General features: G+C 38.6%; 1 protein-coding gene and 1 long non-coding RNA gene across 3 annotated transcripts in view; one reads left to right on the forward strand and one right to left on the reverse strand.

Moving 5' to 3' along the window:
* Nucleotides 1-49: 49 nt before the first annotated feature.
* Nucleotides 50-2,833, reverse strand: gadd45gip1 (growth arrest and DNA-damage-inducible, gamma interacting protein 1). Its single transcript, XM_042505127.2, has 2 exons — nucleotides 2,308-2,833; nucleotides 50-558 (listed from the first exon to the last, which is right to left on the reverse strand). The coding sequence occupies exons 1-2, from the start codon at nucleotides 2,706-2,708 to the stop codon at nucleotides 252-254; spliced, it is 708 nt and encodes a 235-aa protein (XP_042361061.1). The 5' UTR covers nucleotides 2,709-2,833; the 3' UTR covers nucleotides 50-251.
* Nucleotides 2,604-22,456, forward strand: part of LOC148186550 (uncharacterized) — a 33,000-nt gene continuing 13,147 nt past the window's right edge. For both annotated transcript variants that reach the window (XR_015779674.1, XR_015779673.1), the window contains exons 1-2: nucleotides 2,604-2,782; nucleotides 8,374-8,538. This is a non-coding gene — a long non-coding RNA (uncharacterized LOC148186550). The remainder of the gene's footprint in view (nucleotides 2,783-8,373; nucleotides 8,539-22,456) is intronic.

Raw genomic sequence — 22,456 nt, forward strand, 5'->3', positions numbered from 1 at the left:
ACAATTCTGTCATTTGTCGTCACGTTGATATTTATCTTAAGACAAAATATAGTTTGTAAACAAATTAATTTAATACATGGAGAGATCATGGAAAAATTCACACATTCAGTTTTTTACAGAAGAAAAAAAATCTGAAATGTTTTCTTTAAAGGTAACGCAAAACAAAAACGTTACTCAGATACTTCGAAATGTCCCGCTGAGCTGCAGGACGCTCCCGTCTCGTGTCTCTTATGTCTGAAATGACTCTCAGACTACGAGGAGGCGGCAGGAGGTGTGACAGGAGGTGCCACAGTGGGTGCCGCCGCCTGCTCCTCTCTCAGTCTGCGTTTCAGTAGTTTCTTCTTCTTCTTCTCTTCCTTTTCGAGTTCAGCGACCATTTGCAGGAACTTGGGGCTGCGGTGGTCCACCGCGAAGCCAAAACGCTCTCTGGCCTCCACCAGCAGCTTCGCACGGCGAGCTTTCTCCTCCTTCATCTTCTGCTTGGCTTCGCGCTTCTCTCGGCGCCAGTCGGCGATCATCTGAGGCATTTTGGCCATGTTGGCCGCGATGAGCTTCTCCCTGCGATGGAGACGAAGGAGATGAGTTTAACAGATGTTGGTGTGGCGCGCGACGCATCGCTTCAGAGTATGTCTCCACAAATTTTAGATGGATTGCCGTGACATTCGCTACGCTTCATGTTCCTCGCACCGTGAACTGCAATAACCCTGATGACCCCCGACTCGGCGTCCTACGGGTGTGTTTATTTGGAGAAAAGTCTCTCCGTTCATTTTCCAGATTTAAATCACACGAACATTTAAAAGACAGCAGGGACACTCAGCCTGCGGAAGCCAGGGGCCAGTCGCAGCCTCAATCATGTTTCTACGATTTTAGGACGTTTCTCTTATTTTAGGATGCTTATCAAATTTTACGAAATTTCTCGTACTTTAGGACGTTTCTAGGATTTTAGGACGTTCATCAGATTTTAGGATGTTTCTTAGATTTAAGAACATTTCTAGGATTTAGGGACGTTTATCAGATTTTTGGGTGTTTCTCGGATTTTAGGACATTTTCCACATTTTAGGATGTTTCTCAGAGTTAAGGACAGTTCTAGGATCTTTGGACATTTCTAGGATTTTAGGACTTTTCTCGGATCTTCGGACATTTCTCTTATTTTAGGACGTTTGTGGGATTTCTAGGACATTGCTGGTATTTTAGGACGTTAGGAGCTTAGCTAGGACCTCTGTTTAGGGGTGCGGAGTATCCTCCACTGAAATCATCATTGAAAAAGAGTCTCATTTGGCCGCTGTTGTAACACTGGTTTGGAGTCACTTGGTCACATGACAATTGAAGGTATTGAAAAAACAATTATTGTGTGTATAAAGTTAATTATTGATAGTCCCTAAATCAACCTGCACTGGTTAAACAGGAGGATCCAGGAGGTGATATGACCTTTGACCTGGTTTATCCTCCCACAGCCAGCGCGGTGTGAAACAGAGTCACGAGGACGCTGCTGGGTCCAGAGAGAGTGTCTCCTAATATTCAACTTGAAAGATGTTTTCTTGTCATTACGAGATCAGAATCTGATAGTGTCTTAACAGGGGGAACACTATTTGATGATTTATCAATCGATTATCACTACTGATGCATTTTTGTATGATAAAAATGGACTTGATAGTCAGAGAAAAAATATTTTGAATTGTGATCTCATTTTATTTTTCCATGCAGGTATTTCTCTTGATCTTAAGCACGTGGTGCATGTAATTTCTTTCTTGTAAAGCACATTGGGCTACATTTCTGCTATAAGAGGTGCTATACAAATAAAGTTTATTATTATTATCAAACTATTTGTTCTTGTGATTGTGACTGAAATAAGATGATTTTTCTCGAAATAAGGTAATTTTGAGCCTCTGGTACAATAGTTGAACATTTCCAATCTGGCCACACTGACAGAAATATTTCCATATTTACTGTAAATGCATATCGCTTCCAAATATCGGTTTCATTAACTACTAATAATCTGTATTGCTAATGCCCCCTCAAAAAATACAATATCAATCAACCCCTAATTTGGAAAAAAATTTGTACTTTATTTTGTAAGTTTTTGTAATTGTATTTTACTTTATTTTCTTATAAAATAAACATTTTGTAAAAACCCATTTTTGACTCTGCATTTACAGAGGGCACTATTTGACGGGGAGCACATTTTGATGTAACACCTGGTAACATAACTGCTACAACAGAACTGATGTTTACATGTAAACTGCAGCGGTTGTCCGATAATGGACGCACTTCCGTTAGCTCCGTTAGCTCGTTAGCTCCGGTACTCACTTCTCGAGCCGCTTCTTGGCCTCCGCTCTCTCCCGGGCCTCGATGTCTCTCTGCATCGTCTCTAACGGAGGCTGCCACTGCTTCTCGTCCTCGATGATCCGCTCCAGCTCCTCGTCGCTGGGCCACAGGGTCGCGGGGTCGACGCCGGACGCGGAGCCGTACCGGCCGAACAGCTTCGCGTCGTACCGGACCGTCTTCTGCCACTCCGGGGTCTTCGGACTGTCCTTGTCCGGGATGTACGGCTCCCGGAGGTTCAGCTTCAGCGGTCTGGGGTTGTAGGAGGCTGTCTGCAGGAGGACGCAGCTCCGAGAGGACGCAGAAAGGACATTTTTACCGCAGGACAGTCCCCGAAGAGACCGACACAACATTGACGTCCTGCTGCAGAACACGGAGGCCGCCATCTTTCCTTCATCTACAAGAAGGACCCCGGAGAGAAGGCAGAGGTGTCCGCCGCAGCGCCTGTTCGCAATAGCAGGTGAGTCCTCCACGTGCTCTGAAATGTTTGTCCGCAGATTAACATGTTGATATTTGTTTATAAAGCACATTTTAGCACAAAAAAGCATTTCGTAATGTTTTAATAAAACATAGAAAAGCAGTATTAGCGAAAAAAACATTTAAAAGGGTACAAAAACCCCCAATAAACGACCGAAACTACACGCACACCTGAGTTATGACTCCATTACCTGTTTATTCCTTCAACACCTGGACTGACATCATTTTTACTACCTTCAGATGCTGTTAACAAGCGTTTCAAACCTAAAACTTTTTTTAATTATTATTTTTACCTGGTGAAAGGCAATTTCGTGAAAGGCATTTGTCAAGAAATGTCTTGCAAATTGCAAAAAAAAAAAAAAAACCCAAACAAAAAAAGTAAAAGCTGACCAAAAAAATGACCCCAAATCTAGCTTACATATCTAAAATTGTGTTAGGGATTTTTTAAAGCACTTTCTCAAGATAGGTATTATTTTTTTTATGTTTTACTTTTCTTTTTTGTTGCTTATGTTTTGGTAATTATCTTGTACTTAAGTCTTGCAAATTTTGGGCCATTTCTTGTTAACCCTTGGAAACCGGATTGAGCACATTGGCTTGATTTTTCACAAAAACATGGAAAAAAGTCAATGAGTAACTTGATAAGAAATGCAAGACAAGGACATTTGCAAGATTACAGGTGTTCCCACAATTTTAGGACATTTCTAGAATTTCAGGATATTTTACGGATTTAAGGACATTTACAGCATTTTTGTACATTTCTAGGAGTTTTTTATATTTCTAGGATGTAGAGACATTTCAAGGATTTTAGCACATTTTTGGGATTTGAGCACATTTCTAGGATTTTAGGACATTTTTGGGATTTGAGCACATTTCTAGGATTTTAGGACATTTCTCAAATTTTAGGATGTGTTTTCAGATTTTAGTACATTTGAAGAATTTGGGAATTTGTAAGCTTTAAGGATGTTTCTAAGATTACAGGATGTTCCTATAATTTTAGGACATTTCTAGAATTTTAGCACATTTCTAGGCTTTAGAGACATTTCTAGGACTTAGGGCGTTTCTCAGATTTTTAGGACATTTCTAGGATTTTAAGATGTTTCTCTGAATTTAGGACATTTCACGGAATTTAAGACATTTCTTGGGTCTCAACTGGCACTTTTTTGATTAACAATCTCTATTTTGTGCTTTTTTATGAGATATTCCCATTGTGAATCACTTTATTTTTAATGCGAATTAGAAAATGGTTTGGGGGGCCACCAAGCACCCAATCCAGGGGCCAGATTTGGCCCGTGGGCCATGAGTTGAGTACCACTGTACCTTTTAAGTTCAGTGTGGATGTTTGGACGTGGAGGCGGCTGCTGTGAGCAGGTGTAGTCGGAGCACCGGAGCAGGAAACAGAGCTGAGACTCTTTTTAACACATTCTTTGAACATTTAAGAGCCGCCGGGCAGCGAAATAAACCTCCTTTTGAAAGCGAGGATCTTTGTTTTAAACCTCCTCAGCTCCACCTCCTCTTTCCTCTTTTAGCAGCCTCCACCCTCCCTCAACTTTTAGATTTGATTTCTTTTCAAGAAGCGCAGATCGAACAAATGGGGTTGCTCTGGAGTGCAGCACTTACAGAGACAGATGTCATCGCTTTTGTGTCGTGGGAGCGCGCAGAGCTCTCCATCGTCATTAAAGATTTAGGGTTCCCATGGCAGGGGTGGCACTCGGCTGGAGGTGGGGGTGGGCATGACGGAGGCTTAATTTGGCTTAGGAGCGATGTGGTGCCAAGCCCGGGGCTTCAGGGATCGCATCAACGTCAGTCACAGGCAAATAGGCTTGTTAGCAGTGAGACGATAAGGGCATGGTGGCGCGATGACAGGTCTATTTCTGAGTGAGCGTGTGAGGAGGAGGGACGGCTGCTGTTTTAATGCATGTTTGGGGAAGTTTCATCAAACATGCCCACCTGAGTGACGACTCCATTAACTCTTTAATATTTAAACGCCTGGATAGACATCATTTTCTTGTACTGCGTTCAGATGCCGTTCACAAAAATTCAAGCAAAAAATTGCTTTAAAATTACTTTGTTTTTCATTTATTTTGTTATTGGGGAAAGACAATGAGCAAACTGACAAGAAAAACTGCAAAAAATGAGTAAAAGGTCACAAGAAAATGACCACAAAATTAGCTCGGGGCAGATTATTGAAAATTTTCCCCCAGAAAAGGTTCAAATGTCCGTAAAACTAAATTTATAATTCTTATAAATACATATTTAAAACCATGTTGCCACAGATTTTAGCACTCTCCTTTTATTTTTTTATTTTCTTGTTCTTTCTTTCTGTTTTCTGCTCAAAATTAGCTGGGGGATGTTATTAAAATGTATCTAAAAAAAGCTGAAAATATTCAGAAAACTAAATTTATAATTCTTATGTTTACATATTTAAAATTATGTTACAGATTTTTTTGAGGTTATTGTCTTGTTGTTGTTGTTGTTGTTTTTAACTCTTTTTTTTTGTCGCTTATTTTTAGTTAATTTTCTTGCAAAGTTTTGGGCCATTTCTAGTAAACCCTTTGAAACCAGATCAAATTAATTTCTCACAAAAACATTCAAAAAAGGCAATGAATTACTGGACAAGAAATTACCCCAAAATAGCAAGAATTTTGAAAAAAATCTTTTAGAAAAGTACCTGAAATTAGCACAAAAAAATGAAAGACCAAAAAGAGGACAAAACATGAAGCAAGTGATATTAAATTAAAATAAAAATAAAAATATTTGTGCTATCTAGTTCCATTATATTGGAGAGAAGGCAGACATCTCCAACACTCTGCAACTCACACCAAAAATATTACATTTCATGAGTAGCGTTATAGGTAAAAGGAAAACTATGTATTTTTGATTTTGAGGTGAACTGTCTCTTTAAAGAGTGGGTCATTCAGGGTTGTGCTGGACTTAAATTCTTGAACACATGTTGGCAAACAGACATTCAAACAGTTCAGCTCAGAGTGTTGAAGTATCTGAGGAAACTCAGGCTCACCAGAGACGGAGCTGCCAACTCTGACTTAATGAGGTTTGACATTGGTACCATTGTTACTTTTGGACATTAAAATAATAAGAAAAGATTTTCTTTATTTGTTTTTGTTTTTTTACATGAAAGTTAAAATTGTTCCTTCATTAGTATGTAATGATTTTTTTTAATTGATTCATTTTATGTGGATGATGTTGGACCAAAATTGCCCTCCCCCCAAATTTTTTTTTAAAAATTAACAAAAAAAAAGTTTTTAAAAATCACCAAAAATAAAAGTAATTTGCCAAAACTTTTAAAAGAAGGTACAATCTTCAGATATTTGTAGATGAAAAAAATGTCGCTAATTAAATAAAAAACATTGCTGAAAATTTGTGTAGAAAATAAATGAGAAAAACTGAAAATTATCAAAATTTCAAAAAATTGCCCATTTTTAAAAAGAAAACATTCCTTCCAAACATGTCAGTGTGCTTTTTTGATTTTTTTAAATGTCTTAATCTACTAAAAGCAAAATCAATCAAAATACAGCCATTTAAAGTTGTATACCCTTTCTCTAGGCCAACAATAAAAAAAAGATAGTTCCCTCCTGTGTGCTTAAAAAAGTATTTGGCATGCCCTACTCTTTTTGCACTCCCCCTGCTCCTCTGATAAATGACGAACAGTCCCTAATAATAATGAAAATACCATCTCTGTCTGTTAAACACAGACACTCAGAGAGCCAGGGTTTTGGTGTTGTCTTTCCTATGAAGAAATTTGCCAAGCCGCCATTACTGTTTGTTGACACAAAGAAGAAATCATAATAAATGGAGTCTAAATGAACCACTCTTTTGTTGGCCTTAAACAATGACAGGGGTTTTACTCTGAATTTTGGCACCGAGAATTTGATTTGTCAGCATTTCCCCAGAACAAGGGATGAGGACAAAATCCAAATAAAAGAGAGCTGAGCCCCAAAATATCTCCATTTCCTGGTAATGACAGAACACTGTGGCTTCACTGCAGAGAGAAAAAAAAGGACAAAGCAAAGCCTCCTCGGAAAGACGAGTCCCTGCAGCGCCGGTGATAAATTACAGCTTTCTGTACTGAAATTAATAATCCAATGTTGTCCTTGGCAACAGGGATATAAATTTAGATAAACTCAAACATGCAAACTTTTGCACGTTTGTGTGGCATTTTCAGTCTCCAACAAAGCAGTGTGTAGATTTATTTTTTTACTTTTTTTTGGTGACTGGAGTGTAAGTCATGGCTGTGATCGCTCTCTGCAGACTGCGTTTTAAACACCCCAAACCGCCCCCCCAACTAATGTTAAACTTGGACTTAGCCCAATTCAGAACTGCCAGCGTAAGCGGTCTTATGAAGGGGGCCGGGGCGGAGGAGGTGGAGGAGCGTGCGTGCGTGTGTGTGTGTGTGCCTGTGTGTGTGTGTCTGTGTGCGAGGGCAGAGAAGGATGGTGAGCTTTCAGTGGGGAGCAGCAGAGTATTTTACGGTAATGGATGTACCACATGGAGATCCAGTTAGTGATGCGTCTGGAGCGCGGCAGGGCGGGGTGGTTTAGAGTGTGTGTGTGTGTGTGTGTGGGGGTCTCAGTGCCCTGCTGCACGGGCGTCTCTAGGATTTGAGGACATTGGGATCTTCAGAAGTTCTGTGGGGATCCTCCTTTTTAATAAACAAGCTTTATTTTGACACTCTGGCACCTTATTAACCCCTTTTTTTAAACTTAAATTATGAACTTTGATGTTAAAAATATTGGTAGTAGTTAGTAATCAAAACTGAGTAGAAACAGAAAACTTTTCAACTGCGATCATTAAGAATTTATTGACAAGAGTTGGAAAAATAGTCTGTATTTTTGTTAAAAGTGGCTGAATGTAACTCGGTACATTTAGTCAAGTATAAGTATGGACTGATTAGTAGATCCCGGGCTTTTTATCATTATTGTGGACTGTTTCTTTTTCCTCAAGGAAAAAGATTTGTAGCTTTGGGGAGGGCAGAAAACAAATCACCCCCTCCCTCTGATAAATAAATTAAATCAAAAATAATTAATCTAATATTTTATTTTTATTTTTTCAAACGCCCAGGCCTCCACTGTGGAGGAAAATGCAGGGGTTAGCTGTGGCTGCATCCTCCTGGGCGGAGGGGTGACGGAGAGAGCGGCGCAGCCACCAGAGAGCTTTTATCTCTGCTCACTTTGCAGCAAAGAGTGCCGTAAAAACGGCGAGCTGGGACTCCCGCCGCATCTCTCGCCACATAATGGCTGTAACATTTTAACTAAATTATCTTGCATCACAAATCTTTATATCTCACGTTCATGTAAACACCTGAAGAGAAGCACATTACAAACACGCTGCGTTTACATACGGATTTGTTCCAGGGCTATAATGGCTCCGGATTCCCGCAGCGGTAAACAACTGTGCCGCTCTCTGCCCCTGATACATTAAGACTTTTTTCCCTACAAATGATTTAAATGTCCCTGGGAACTGAACAGATTGTGGTTTATGACAGATTTGTAAACAACATCTCCAAAATGTTTGGTTACGGAGCTGATAGCGTCTCCTCTCTCTTTTGGGCGTCCTCAGGCCCGCGCAGCCCATCCCGCCGTCCTAATGAGATGATGAATGGGAGCATACGGAGTGATGGAGCCGCTCAATCCACCAGTGACCGCTAATTTAAGAGGAGATTCATCAAACGCAGGCCTGCACCTTCATAAAGCATGAGCCGGGGTCCAGTGAAGATGAATGGAGGTAATTATCAGCTCTACCTGTTCTCCACCGCTTCCTGTGGTTCCTAATCTGTCTGCGTGAATGCTTAAATCAGACTCCTCTCTTTAGTAATAGATTTCAATCGAGTCTGAAGTGAGAGATTATTCCACATTATATAAATTCACCCGTATTGTTGCTGTCATCTGACACACTGAATATCCACACGTTGGCACCAAATGATCTAATCTCTCGGCTCTAAGTGCTTCTTCTATCACTTGGTCAACAGAGCTTTTACTGTTTGCACTTCCAGTTGTTGTAAAATGTCGTCGGTTTCTGCTCTGAATATGCATTCTGGCTGCCAGTTTGCTCCTGATAGAGCAGTTAGGGATAATGTGACAGAAACCTTTACAGTGCTGGAGTTTCATTTCCTTATTGGCGCCTTTAGAGGCTTCCACCTCAGTAAGAGAGAGATACTTTTGGCACAGCGGAGCTCCTCCAGATTCAACAAAAGTGGCAGAGTCTGAGTACAAAACTGACCGTTTGCTAAACCCCTCCCCTTAACGACGGTTGTCACTGTTACTAGGCACACACGGGCAGACTTGTTCAGCTGTGGTGTTTTGCAGAAACTGTGTGCATGGGACTGTAGTGATAGCATTAATTTGGAGGGTTACGTGGTTTGCACAGTCATTGAAAACCTGGAAAAGTCATGGCATTCCCACAGAATAAGAGTACATGGTGGTCACGACGACAGCCAACTTTCAGTTTTCTTTCTTTGAAATGTTTGTGTGTCCCTTTGTTTCATTCTGTGTCCCGTCTCCAAATTCAGAGGTTTTTGTGTGTCTGTGAACATGGCTAAGGGAGGAGCTCTCCATTAGTTCTTTATTCTGCAGTAGCAGTTTGTAACTCGTGAGGTGGATAATTGATCTGTTGATCTGTTCACAGCTCATCAGATCAGATCGATGGATGAGAGGAAAAGCTGTGTGTGAGTGAATGCAAACTTTTATACCTAGCACAGTTAAGTTTCTCTTTAAACGCTGTTCCATCTGTGCCCAGAGTACACTCTGTGCTCCGAGAGTGTGACGCAATGAATAACTGATGTTAAACAGTGCTCCTAATGAATGCTCCAGCTCCGAAAATAGAAAAATCAACATGTGGCGGCAGATGTTTTAGTTGTGGTGGGCTGCCAGATTAACAAGATTACTAGCAAGAATAACTAACTGCACAAGTCTCAAAATTCTGACCATTTGCTTTTTAATCATCAGCATTTACTTTTACTTTTACTTTCAATACTTGAGTACGTTTATATCATAAAATTACTTTTGTACAGTAAATATCGGCCACTTTAAGACTTTTGCTCAAGTAATATTCTAATAGGTGACTTTAACTCTTACCAAAGTCATTTTCTGTTTAAAAAAAAAAATCTGTACTTTTGTTCAAGTGTGACTTTCAGGTACTTCATCCACCACTGCACTTGGGTAAGAGCAGATTTGGATGGTTAGGGACGTTTGGCTCATCTGGAGTTGACTTTTTTTTCTCTTAACAGACAATTTGGAGAAAATATAATGATTTAAGAAAAGATAGTTTCATGAGTTCTGATGTGTTGTAGCTGTGCAGCCCTTTGAGTCCTGAGTGCTGAGTCACAGATAGACATTCACACTCAGGTACAGACACATGCACAATGCTATACGGCCCTCATTTTGGAGATATTGGGATGGGGGACTCTGCAGTATATGGGGAGGGAGGGGGGGGGGGGGGGTGCATGTGGCACCAGCCTGGCACAGACATCGTTCTCGTTGCTCCCTTAGCTACGCCGGCGCCATCTGTCATCTGCGTGAACATCTGCAAACCCAAGGTGCCCTTGTCACCCAATGTTAGAGCAGTATGTTTGGCTTTTCCATTAAGGAAACCTGCAGTGATTCACCACAACAAAACCTATTAGACGGGACGGTGGAGTGGTGAATCAGCTGGGCTGCAGAGGCACATTAAATAGTCGGATTCCTCCTCAGGCAACGCCGCCCGCTTGTCTAGCATGTCTGGCTAGCATGACATCTCATCTGCTGACTGGCAATTTGGCCTGAGTCTGCCGTTTCGTTATGAGCCTCGGCTCCGTGGATGCAGGGAGTCGGGCTGCTTAGGAGCAGAATCAGGCATCATTAAAAACTATCAGTTGATTAAAAAGTTTACACTCATGATGTTTTCCCCCCTTTTTTAGGTGTAAAAATGTGCAGTTCATTGGAAATTGTGGCAGAAAAGTGGTTTTACTTTGTTTTTCATGCCTTAACCCTTTAACAGTCACACAAAATTATACAACATTATAGACAGTAGAATATATTAACAAAGCGCATCAACTTATTAAGAAAAAAACATTTACCTAGTATAAAGCATTTTAGAAAGTGCAAAAGACAATGTAATATGATAATAATCTGAAAATAAAAGTTACTTCAGACAATAAATATGTAAAAGTAAATAAACCAAAAACAAATAGATGCAAATAAAATCAAATTGCAATGCGTTTGATTGATTGTCAGACCGAAGCACCAACCCAAAACATCTGAATTTGACAACTTGGGACATAAGATAAAGTTGCATAATTCTGCTTTAAATTATCTGTGTTTCTAAAGGGGGTAGACAACGTAATAACTTGCCCACTTTACCGTGAACGTTAAAAAAATGGATGTGCTACAAAATGCCAGTAACCAAAAGAAATGCCATGTATTATGATTAAACAGAAAGGGAGATAAAGTGATAATGCTTATTTTTGCAAGCAAAAAACAGGCTTTAGACTATTAAAACAAAATGTACTTACCGAAAAAACTAAACATCAGACTGCCTAGAAGGTCTTTTAGTCCAGCCGAATGCTGAACAAGTTATAGGTGACCAAAATCTTACAAATCTCTTTTATGACCTGAAAACACACTGAAATACTCTGCGAATCCGGGGTTACGCCATGGTTACATTGGCTGTTGGTTACAGCTATAATTACTACTGCTGTTCATGTTGGGATGTTAGGGGTTAACCATGTCTCTGTGAAGATGTGCACAGAGCAGTCTCTGATCTCCCGTTGCTGTGTGAGCCTCAATCACATCTCATCCACTTTATTTACTTGCGAGCCGACATTAGCCAGGAGAAGACTTGGTAGAGGAACAGCTCTCAGTCCAAGTCGGGCCAGCCTCGCCCTGATGCCGACTCTCCTCCCTCTCTTTGTCCGGCATTTTCGGTTTCATTTCTCCCCTCTGGTCTGACTGGCTGGTTGGCATATGCCGTTGATGGAGATCCTCTTGCGGTTTGCTGCATTCAGTCCAAACCGCACACAACTTTTCCCGATGTTGATAAGTGCTTCTCTATCGAAGAAAAGTCATGCTTCAGCAGAAGGGGCCGTGCAGTCGAAAAAAACAGAAAAAAGTAGCAAGGATTTAAGGAGCTACAGGCTGCTGCATCTACAGAAATTATCGGCCTGGTAAAAATTGCAGTGAAAGTTATGGGTAAGACAGAACAACAACCTCTGCAGACAACATTAAAAAATGGTGTGAAAAAATGGTAGTTAAGCTGGCACACAGGTTTTGAAAGGACATATTGTGTATGATGTTTTCGGGTTAATAGAGTGCAGGGTAAGGAGGCCTATAAAGGACTGCCTGCTTTATTATTGTATACAGTTTTATGGTTTACTGTTTTTATAGTTTTACAGTCATTTATTCTCTTGTGGATATGTACATGTCCTTAATTTATTTGAAGAGCAATCATCTTTGTAAGATGTGTTTGCTTTTTTCATAGAGTGCGTGCAGTTTTTCTGATTTTAATTGCTTATCTATCTTTCCTTTTCTCTATGTCGATGTGCATAATGTTTCTCTTGCAGGTTTATGTTTAATGACATATTCTGCAACTGCACTCAGCCAAATTTCCTTTGGGACAATAACACTTATCTTATCTTATCTTATCTTATCCTATCCTATCCTATCCTATCCTATCCTATCCTACATGCACTGCCGTTGTCACAGCAACCATAAAACAGATGTAGTCATTGCTCTAAAGTGTGGAGGTTTACAGGTCGGCACTATGACTTTCTCTCCTTCGTTTTAATGTTTGCTCTCAGTGTTGTGTTGCAAAATGTTGTAAAGTTGGTGTAAAATAAGTATAATAATCCAGCCCTTTGAAATCAGTGCAAAGACTCTGAATGTCACGCAGCATTTAGCATGACGTCATCACACAGACTGACTTTCCCTCAGCAACCCTCCGACTCTGACTGACTTCCAGCTTCCTCCTCTGAATCCACCACAAAACAGATGGCTTCACCCCATCCCCATTTTTAATCTATATTTCCTCTCTGTGCACCCGAGGTTAGGACCAAAAATTGAAATCATACATTCTCCAGGCGGGAGGCTTGAATGGCTTTACCATGTTGTGGTCCGTATTGAGCTAAATTTGTAGCTGCGATTTGGCCTCATCCTGAAACAAAATGAGCAAAAACAGATTGAGAATATACTCTTAACATGCTGCTGATTTTAGCTGAGATATTTTGCGAGCCGGTGGCAGATGGATTGCTGAGACCGGACAGTGTATTATTCACCAGCACGGCTCTCTAGGGAGCGTTGCTGTCTATTGTATATGCTGCTGAGCTGGATTATGGCAACAAGATCACAACAATATGCTCATTGTCTACCATGCAGGGATATAATCTGAAGGATTACTCTCTGATGAAACTGGCCGCGGCCTCTGTGGATGATGCAGAGTGATACGGGAGATTTTAGACAAGCCTTGGCTGGGAGCATCCTTTTATGAGATTTCCTGATATTTCAATTGTCCTCCGTCTTTGTCGCCTGCACACGATGCTGGACGCCTCCCACAGCTGCCTTTTCCAAAAGAAATGGGCAAACACACGAGCTCGCTGCCATCTGCTGCGGCGGACGAGCGAGGGATGCCGCTGTCGAGTTAGTTGTGAATTGGAAACAGCAGCTGAGAGGACACACTGTGCCCTGACCACACAGAGTGGCACCGCTGCTGCCCGGCTGCCTGGCACGACCGGCTCCATCTGACACGCTGAGGGCTTCACACACCATGAAAGATTGAGGGCCACGAAACACCGACAGGATTTCAATGCAGTGTGAAGCTGGAAAATTATTAATCCAGACCTAAACTCAGCAGGCAGAAGCCCTGAATGTTTTATAAATAGCTATTAAGATATATATATATATATATATATATATATATATATATATATATAAAATACTATTATTATTTATACAATATATACCGGCCTAAAAGACTGTTTGTCATTTATCAGAGGAAGGGGGTGTCTATTTATTTATTTTTTGCCCCTCTCCAAAACTACAAATAGTTTTCCTTGAGCCTCCTGAGTGACTCAGGGAAAATGCATGAATAGTTCATCTTAAAGGACTGTCTAAAATTTGAAAATCCAATGATAATTTCTGTTTTTGCAGTATCTGGCTGTGACCTGAGACCTGCAGGTTTGGCCGATATATTTGCTTTTAAAAAATCACTAAAAATTTAAAGACGAATAGACTGGCTTTAAAGAAAAGAAAACCATCAAGAATTTTAAAGAAAAAAATGCCAAAAAGTTGTTAAGGGAAAAATATTCCCAAAAGTCATCCAAAAATATATAAAAATACGAAACAATATATTGGCCAAAATTTTTAGAGATTAAAAAAAGAAAAATCTATATATATATATGTATACATTTTTAAAGTAAGAGAAAAAAACACCAATTAACAAATAAACCAACTAAGAAAATGTTAAAGAAAAACCACGGTAAAAATTTTTAAAAGAAAGACATGGCCAGGGATTATTAAAGACAAATGCCAATTTTTTTTTTTAAATTATCATTAATTGTTTGTTTTTTTTTAATAACAATAAAAATTAAGGAAAAATGGCAATAAATGCCAAAAAATATAAAGAAAATCACTCAAAATTTTTAAAAATGAATCTTTTTTTAAAGAACAAAAGAAAAACAAAAATCTATTGAATTTTAAAGAAAATAAATGCCAGAATGTTTTAGAGAAAACACCCCTGTCACCAGGTTGTAGACCTAGACTGAGCTGTGAAGTCAGTATCATATAGATTTATAGCAGTGAAACATTTGTACATTGTGGGTCGCTACATGACCACATAAGGCTCTTTTCTTTTGGTAAATGGAAAAAGCCACTCTTTGTGCGCAGGTTACGTGTTTTGGGGAGGCCTTACGAGCCTTCTATGAGAAAATGTGCACTTAAATAACAGAAGAAAAGAGGAATAGGTATCAAGCAGGCAGAGACACTGAGCATACAAAAAGAACCCAAACAAACACCCCGGGAGCCCGACATTCAGCCGCGGCCAAGAAGTGCCTGACGGAGAGGGCTGCCTTTGAAAAGAGCACCTGCACGCTATAAGAGTCCCGAAACAAAAACTCCAGCCTCAACAACTCTTTAAAGCCGACAGTGGCTGGTTTTCCTGTGAGCGAGTCCGTGGACAGAATCTCCATCTCGGCCACTTGATGTCCGCTTATTTGCAATTTGTCACCTGGCTTGTTTACTTTTCTTCCCGCTCATTTAGAGCTCACCTTTGTCCTGACGGGCTCATTAGCAGCGGCCTCGTTCCAGGAAGAAAAACCACCAGGTTGTCGAAGCCCCCACATTTCTGAACCGAGCGACACGGCTCAGGCGCCGCACTTTAAATGAGGCTTGGCCCCGTTTTTCTCCCGGGGAAGCTGCCGAGAGACGAGCCAACTATGTGTTTTCACTTTTTATGTATTTTCATAAGTCATCTAGTTGGCCATTAAAGTCGATATTTTTCACAAGGAACTGCATCTTTTCCAAAAAGAAACATGCATGTGCTAAAATTAAATTCCCTCGCCGAGGGGATACTCAGCAGGCTGAGGGCTGAACCGACGCGCTCACAACACATTTCATACAGCAACAGGTTTGTATGGAACATAATTTTCAAGATTTTTCCACACCTGGGAGCTGATTCCTCTCTTTGGTATTAGTTTCCTAATAGACAAACTTAAAATACAATAAAGGAACCTTGTGTGAGTGTTTGTGTACCAAAGACAGCTGTGCACACACATGTGAAGGCCCCTCCTCATACAGTGCAGCAACATTGCTGGTTTTTCCAAATTTTGTGCAGTGAATTTAATATTATGGAATTAAAATTTAAAAAATAAAATAAAATCAAGTGTCTTTCACCTCGGTGATTAATTTCCTCAAAGTATTCAGACTCTTAAATACTTAATACTTAAAGAAGTATTTAAGAGTCTGAATACTGGCCTTTTGATGAAACTGTTCTGTCTCTGCAGCAAAAAATTCTTTTGAAACTGGTGTTACATGACCAGAAAACAGAACAAAAAGACGCTTTTGCTCAAGAGGTAGAAAACCTACAACTACCAGAATGCACTGCGCTACACCAGACCAATGAATACTCCTGATAAACATGAGAGGAAGCGATGAGCAGCTTAAGAAGAAATAACCCAAACACTGAATGAACAAAAATTTGTAAAAAAGTACAAAAAATACCTGAATTTCACAAAAAAGCCCAAAAGGAAAGTTTTAATCTACTTTTGATAATTACTAATGTAGGCTGTTTTTTTCCCTAGCTTTAAAAAAAAAAAAATAAATGTACTAATTTCAGGACATTTCTTGCCAAGTTGCTTATTGCCATTTTTTCCCTGAATGTTTTCCAGAAACCTGAAAATTACCAAAACAAACAAAACAAAACAAAAAAATAAAGTTAAAAAAAAGCATGACAAAAAAAAATTTAAAAAAAAAATTGAAAAAACTAACTTTTTCTTGAAAAATTTTCCCCAAGCTTTTTTAAAAATAACCTTCTAAATCAACTAATATCTTGCAAAATGCGGGACATTTTGTTCCCAATTGCTTATTTCTTTTTTTTCCCTCGTAAGAACTCAAACCCGTTTTCTTAGGGTACAAAAATTTAAATTACCCACTTCTGAAAGGCGTTTGAATGCAGCACAAAAAAGTGACGCCGATCCTGGATTCATAGGGTTAATAAAACTGGTCTGTCTCTGTCTCTGTATCAGAAAGACACAAATACTTTTGCAATTGGTGCTATATGACGAGAGAAAACAGAGAAAAAGGAAACTTTAGCTCAAGAGGTAGAAAACCTACAACTACCAGAATGCACTGCGCCATATCAGACCAATAAACACGCCCGCTGGTGGGAGACGTAATGCAAACTCGTACGTATGAAACAATGGCGGCTGATGAGAAACAATCTCGTATTACAATTAAACAGTAAGTTAAAACATGTTTCTGAAAACATTTAAGGAGAGAAAAAAGCAACTCAGTGACAGAATCTCAGTTTATATTTGATCAGCTGCTTCGTTAAAGTAAAAGTACCCAATTAAGAAAAATCTAAAGAAATCTCAAAATTATTAAAAATTATTAGAATTGTTATAATTTATTTATTTATTTTTTCCAGAAATAATAGAAATTTTATTTAAATGTTGATATTAAAAAATATGCCAATTTATTTTCTGTCAATCATCTATTAATCGACTCATCTGTTTAATTTATAAAAAAAAACAAATTTTATAAATTATTCTTTATATGTTTTTATTGTAAAAAAAATAAAGCTTTCAGATAAATGTAATGAAGTAAAAAGTACAATATTTCTCTCTGAAATTTAGTGTAAAAGAAGTACAAAGTGGCTGAAAAAAAATATTCAAATAAGTTAAATGTATCTTAAATTACACTGAAGTGCAGTACTTGAGTAAATGTACTTAGTTACATTCCACCACTGCAAAAAAAATCATATATATATTTTTCTTTTTTTTATCTTCAGTTTTCCCATTTTACATATTAAAAGGAAATATAGCATAACAGTGAGAAAAAAAACGTATACATGATAAAAATAAAAACATAATAAAGTTTTTAAAGCCAATTTACGTGTCTTAAAATAAGTTCCAGTTTTCTTAGGTAGTAAAAAAAGCCCCTAAAAATATTTTAGTGTTTCAGAGTTAAAACCATTTGAACTAAAAAAAAAAGAAAGAAAATCTCTCCCAAATAATTTTCCCACAGTCCCTAATTCATCCCTCTGTGTTTATGTACTTACATTTAATGCTACATATTTTCCACAGTTATCGAACCTGACGTGAATAAATCTCACTTCAATTTGATGTCTCTCCACTTTTAATGTCTTCCAGGTATCTAAAGGGTGTGAACCAGCTCATGATGGGAAGAGAGTCAGACCGATGTGATATGTCAGGGAGGGAGAGGGGGAGAGAGGGAGGGGGATGAATCGGGAGAGCAGACAGAGAGGGAGGTAAAACTGAAAGCAGATGGCAGAGCTGGCACCTGTCTTACACTAAAATCTGTTTGGAGCCGTTTTCCACATGTCTTTAAAAAAAAAAAAAAAGCCAATTCGGCATTTTATGCCAAAAAAAGACACTCAGGTTTTAACCCTTTGTGACCATGCCCTCCCGTAGCTTTTCACTCATAATGGGATGCCCCTGCTCTGAACAGGAGGAGATACAAAACCCCTCTCAAATCCTTCCACGGCGTCTCACCCGGGCCGTGTAAGCAAACAGAGGGGGCATTCAGAACAGGAGAGAGTCTCCGTTAAAGCCTTAATCTGTGGGCCACATGCTGCACAACAGCACAGGACCAAACCAGCACCGCAGCAACACACACACACACACACACACACACACACACACACACAAACACACACACACACACTCACACTCACACTCTCTCACACACACACACACACACACACACACACACACACACACACACACACACACACACACACACACACACACACACACACACGGAGCAGCCAGGCTAAACGTGGCATGTATTTGGCAGCTGAGGAAGTGTGTTCCAGGTGGCTGCATATATAAAGTTGTGATCAGTTTGAACCCTCGTAGGTACCAAACTGCTACTTTTACATGTTTGAGGCCGTTTGCTGCAAATCACCAGTACTTCACGTCAGTGCCAGAGAGGTTTTCTAGCTCAGGAGATTTGAAAATATTTCCTTTCAGACAAAAAAAACTAATTGCAAAGACTTCAGACTTGCATTTCGTGTTGCCGTCAGAGTTGTTATAACAGTGCAGTTGAAATGAAGGCTGTTCGTAAAACGTCTGTGACTGCAGTTTTAAAGCATTCAGGTTGATGATATTAACCCTTTGAAACCTGGCAAATTGGCTGAAATTCTTTCAAGAACATGGAAAGAATAAAAGAGAAAATGTAGGCAAAACTACACAAGAAATTAGCAAAAAGAAAATATTCTTACAGTTATTTAAAATGACATAAAAAGAACAGAAAATATATTAACTTAAAAATATTTTTTAATTATTTCTAAATAATACTAATACTAATTATACTAATACTCGTTTATTATACTAATTTGTGACCCCAAAATATGCAAGAAATTAGCAAAATTACCTGAAAAGTTGTTTAAAGAAATTAAAAAATAAATACATTTAAAAACAGAAAACAATATATGTGATTAAGAATATAATAATACTGTAACATAATTTAAAGTATGTGATTATGATAATTCTGAATATATTTTTCCATAGCTTTTTCTTTTTTCCTAGACATAGATCCATAAATATGCTAATTTATTGCAATTTGTGACAAAGAAATGTGCATGAAATTAGCAAAATTTGCAAAAAGAAAATTACCTGAAAATTTATTTTTTATTTTGAATTAATCTCTCACAAAAACATGGGGAAAAAAGGCAATATGTAAATTTACAAGAAATGACAAAAATTTGCAAGAAATTAAAAAACATTAGCACCGAAAGAAAAGAAAAAAGAAGAGAAAAACATAGACAAAATAATAAATATAAATAATAATGATTTTCTGCATCCTAATTTTAGGTATAGATTATGACAATTAAAAATGTATTTTCTCTATACGTTCCCCAATATGATTATTTTTGAATGATTCTCTGTATTTCTCTCTGTATCTCTTGTATTTTTTTAGCAGTTTGTGGGACATTTCATGCCATGTTGCTTATTGCCTTTTTTGCAGTGTTTTTGAGCAAAATCTAATCGATTTGCTCAGATCACATAGGACATATCTAGCATTTTAGAACATTTGTAGGACATTTCTCAGATTTTAAGACGTGTCTCAGATCTAACGACATTGAGATTTTATGACGTTTCTAGGATTTTAAGATGTTTCTCTGATTGTGTGAAATTTCTGGGATTTAAGGACAATTCTAGGATTTTAAGACATTTCTTGGATTTTATTAGGACATTTGCAGGATTTCAGGACATTATAACATTTATAAATGTATTTTCTTGATACTTTTCCCTAATTTTTTGATAGTTTTCTAATGATTCTCTCTTTATTTTTAAAGCTGATTTTTTAGTCTCCTTTCCTCTTTAGCAATTTGTTGGACATTTAATGCCAAGTTGCTTGTTGCCTTTTTTGCAACGTTTTTGAGCAAAATCAAATCAATATGCTCAGGTTTCAAAGGTTTAAATGGTTGTGACAGGCGTTTGAACGCAGCATAAGGAAGCTATTGTTGATCCAAGTTTCAAAGGGTTAATGTTCAAAAGTGTTTTCAACCTTTCCTCCTTCGTTAGTGTTCGTTGTTCTCCAAACTCACCAGCAGAGAGTGCCAGAGGACCCACATCGCTCTGTAACACTCTTTATCCCATCTGCAGCTCACAGCCCTGCACTGCACACACACACACACACACACACACACACACACACACACACACACACACACACACACACACACACACACACACACACACAGAGCGAGGACCAACACAAAGGTTGCAGTGAGCCAGAGAGCGTACACCTGTCAAAGATCGTTGTCACCCACGCCTTTCAACTCCCAGCAAAACTTTTATAAACTGAAAATAGCTCCCTTCCTTCCCTCCTCTCACTCTGCTTTTCTTTTTTTCTTTTTTTTCCGAGGGAACCACAAATTGTGTCCAGATTTTCACACATAGTAACTTAGTGTTTTTAGGCTATTTGGAACTGAAACAATTACAAACAAACCTGTATTACACCCTCTCTCCGCTAATGGAGCTGACTAGAAAAGACAAGAAAATTAAATGTTTCTTTTTTTCCCCTCAGGTTATTTTAAATGGCGGGCTCATTTTCTAATTACGGCGGCCGTTCTTTAAGCATGCAATGGCTGTTAAAGAGTCAGGGTTTTTTTTATTTTAGCTTGAATGAAAATCTGCACGCAGAAAACAAAACACACTTCAGATATTTCCTGATTTGCTGACCTTTGATATCATGTGTCTTTTGTATTCGAGGATAATAAATCAGGATCAGAGAAACAATTATGGCAATAATGCTCAGCGTGCTTTGTTTGGGGGCCACTTTTGCCAAATGACAGGAGGCCGGGGGCCAGTCGCAGTAACAGTACAGTACAGTAGTATCCTAGAAACAGTACATGTTTCTAGGATTTTAGGACATTGTAGGGCTGGGCGATATGGAATCCATATGTATCACGATATACATCAAATCACTATTTCTGTCAAGCTTAAAGATTCTCTTTGATTCCTAAGTGAGACATGAAGATATCATCAGGTTAATGTTGGTTCAAATATTTATTTTCTGTGAGACATTGAACATGACAAATATACTATAGAACAGGCATCATAGTGCTGATAATAGTCCAACCTCTCCTGACTGCAGGACTCTGACTTCAGCTTCTGTCAAACTTCTGTGCTGTTAATCATTTTACTCAGGAATTAAAAACTTTTGAGTCGGCCTACTTCTCCTATAGCTGCCAACAGCCTGCCGACATTCACTGTTAGAGAAAGGCTGAAAATAAGCTCATGTGCTTGTGGCCCCGGGCCCCCAAAACATCACATCTGCCCCTGGTAATAATAATGAGAGCTCAGCGCGAGCGGCCGGATGAGACACGGAGCAATGCGTCCTGGTGTTTCTAAATAATTCATCCAAAGTCTGATTAAAGCTGAAACTAACACAAAGTCGTCTGTAGAGTCTAAAGAAGTCACTTTCACCTCTGCAGATGTGTCTGTTTTAGACACTTTGGTGCTGTGAGGAGAAGTTGCGCTCTCGGACTGTCTGACATATCATACATTGATATGATTTTCTACCTTCATTATTATTCGTTTTTAACCAGCATCAGTCCTAATTATAAATATTAAATATTTACAATATTAATAATATTAATACATTAACCGCGGTCCGTCAGTTGGTGATACCTGGCTTACAGGTACATGTGATGAATCAGTGGTATGGGCGTATTGATCCGTGCGTATTGGTCACGTACAATGACAAGTGTTTTGTTGGAAAACCTGGCAGAAGCGACAGTTTGTAAAAGTGCTCCACTTGGAGCGGGCTGTCGGACATGTATTTAAAAAAATATTTAACTGAATTTTTGTAATTTTTAAAGCACTTTTCATGTCTTTTTTCCACTTTCCCTTTTTGGTGAATATCAGGTGATTTCTTTTACTTTCTACAGATTTTAATTTTAATTTAATTTTAATTTTTTAATTTATTTTTCAAATTTGTGGGTTATTTCTTCTTAAGCTGCTCATTGCTTCTTGTCAATTTAGTTTTTTTAAAAAGCAAGAGAAAATATACTAAAAAAATACAAAAACTGATTTCAAAACTGATTTTATAATTTTTAAAGCTCCCTTTCAGGTCTCTCTTTTTATTCTTTCCTTTTTTTTAAACTTTTTTTTTTAAGTTTTGAGTCAGTTTTGTACATTTTACAAATTGTTATTTATTACATTTTTTGGTTATTTCTTCTTGAGCTGCTCATTGCTTCTCTTCATATTTAAATCAAGCCACCTCTCTGCAGTGAAACACCTCTTTAACAGTTTAGTTGGATGTTATTTCCATGCAGAACAATGTCAGACAGATAAAGAAGCAGGTAGTGAAGAAATCCGAGTAAAACAGATTGAAAAAGTTCATGTTTCTGTCGTTGTGCAGGCTGGCATTGCCCCGTGCGAGATTCGAGCTTCTTGCTCACGCTGGTGGTGCCCAGAGGTTGTTGC

This window comes from Plectropomus leopardus, chromosome 18 (genome assembly GCF_026936395.1).
Source record: "Plectropomus leopardus strain MGB_pleo_1.0 chromosome 18, ASM2693639v1, whole genome shotgun sequence".
NCBI lineage: Eukaryota > Metazoa > Chordata > Actinopteri > Perciformes > Serranidae > Plectropomus > Plectropomus leopardus.

Bases quoted from the DNA above. Each gene is read 5' to 3' on its own strand.
- gadd45gip1 (XM_042505127.2), bottom strand. From the start codon at position 2,708: ATGGCGGCCTCCGTGTTCTGCAGCAGGACGTCAATGTTGTGTCGGTCT. The intron at 559-2,307 runs GTGAGTACCGGA...TCTCCATCGCAG, and splicing joins GCCAAGAAGCGGCTCGAGAA to GGAGAAGCTCATCGCGGCCA.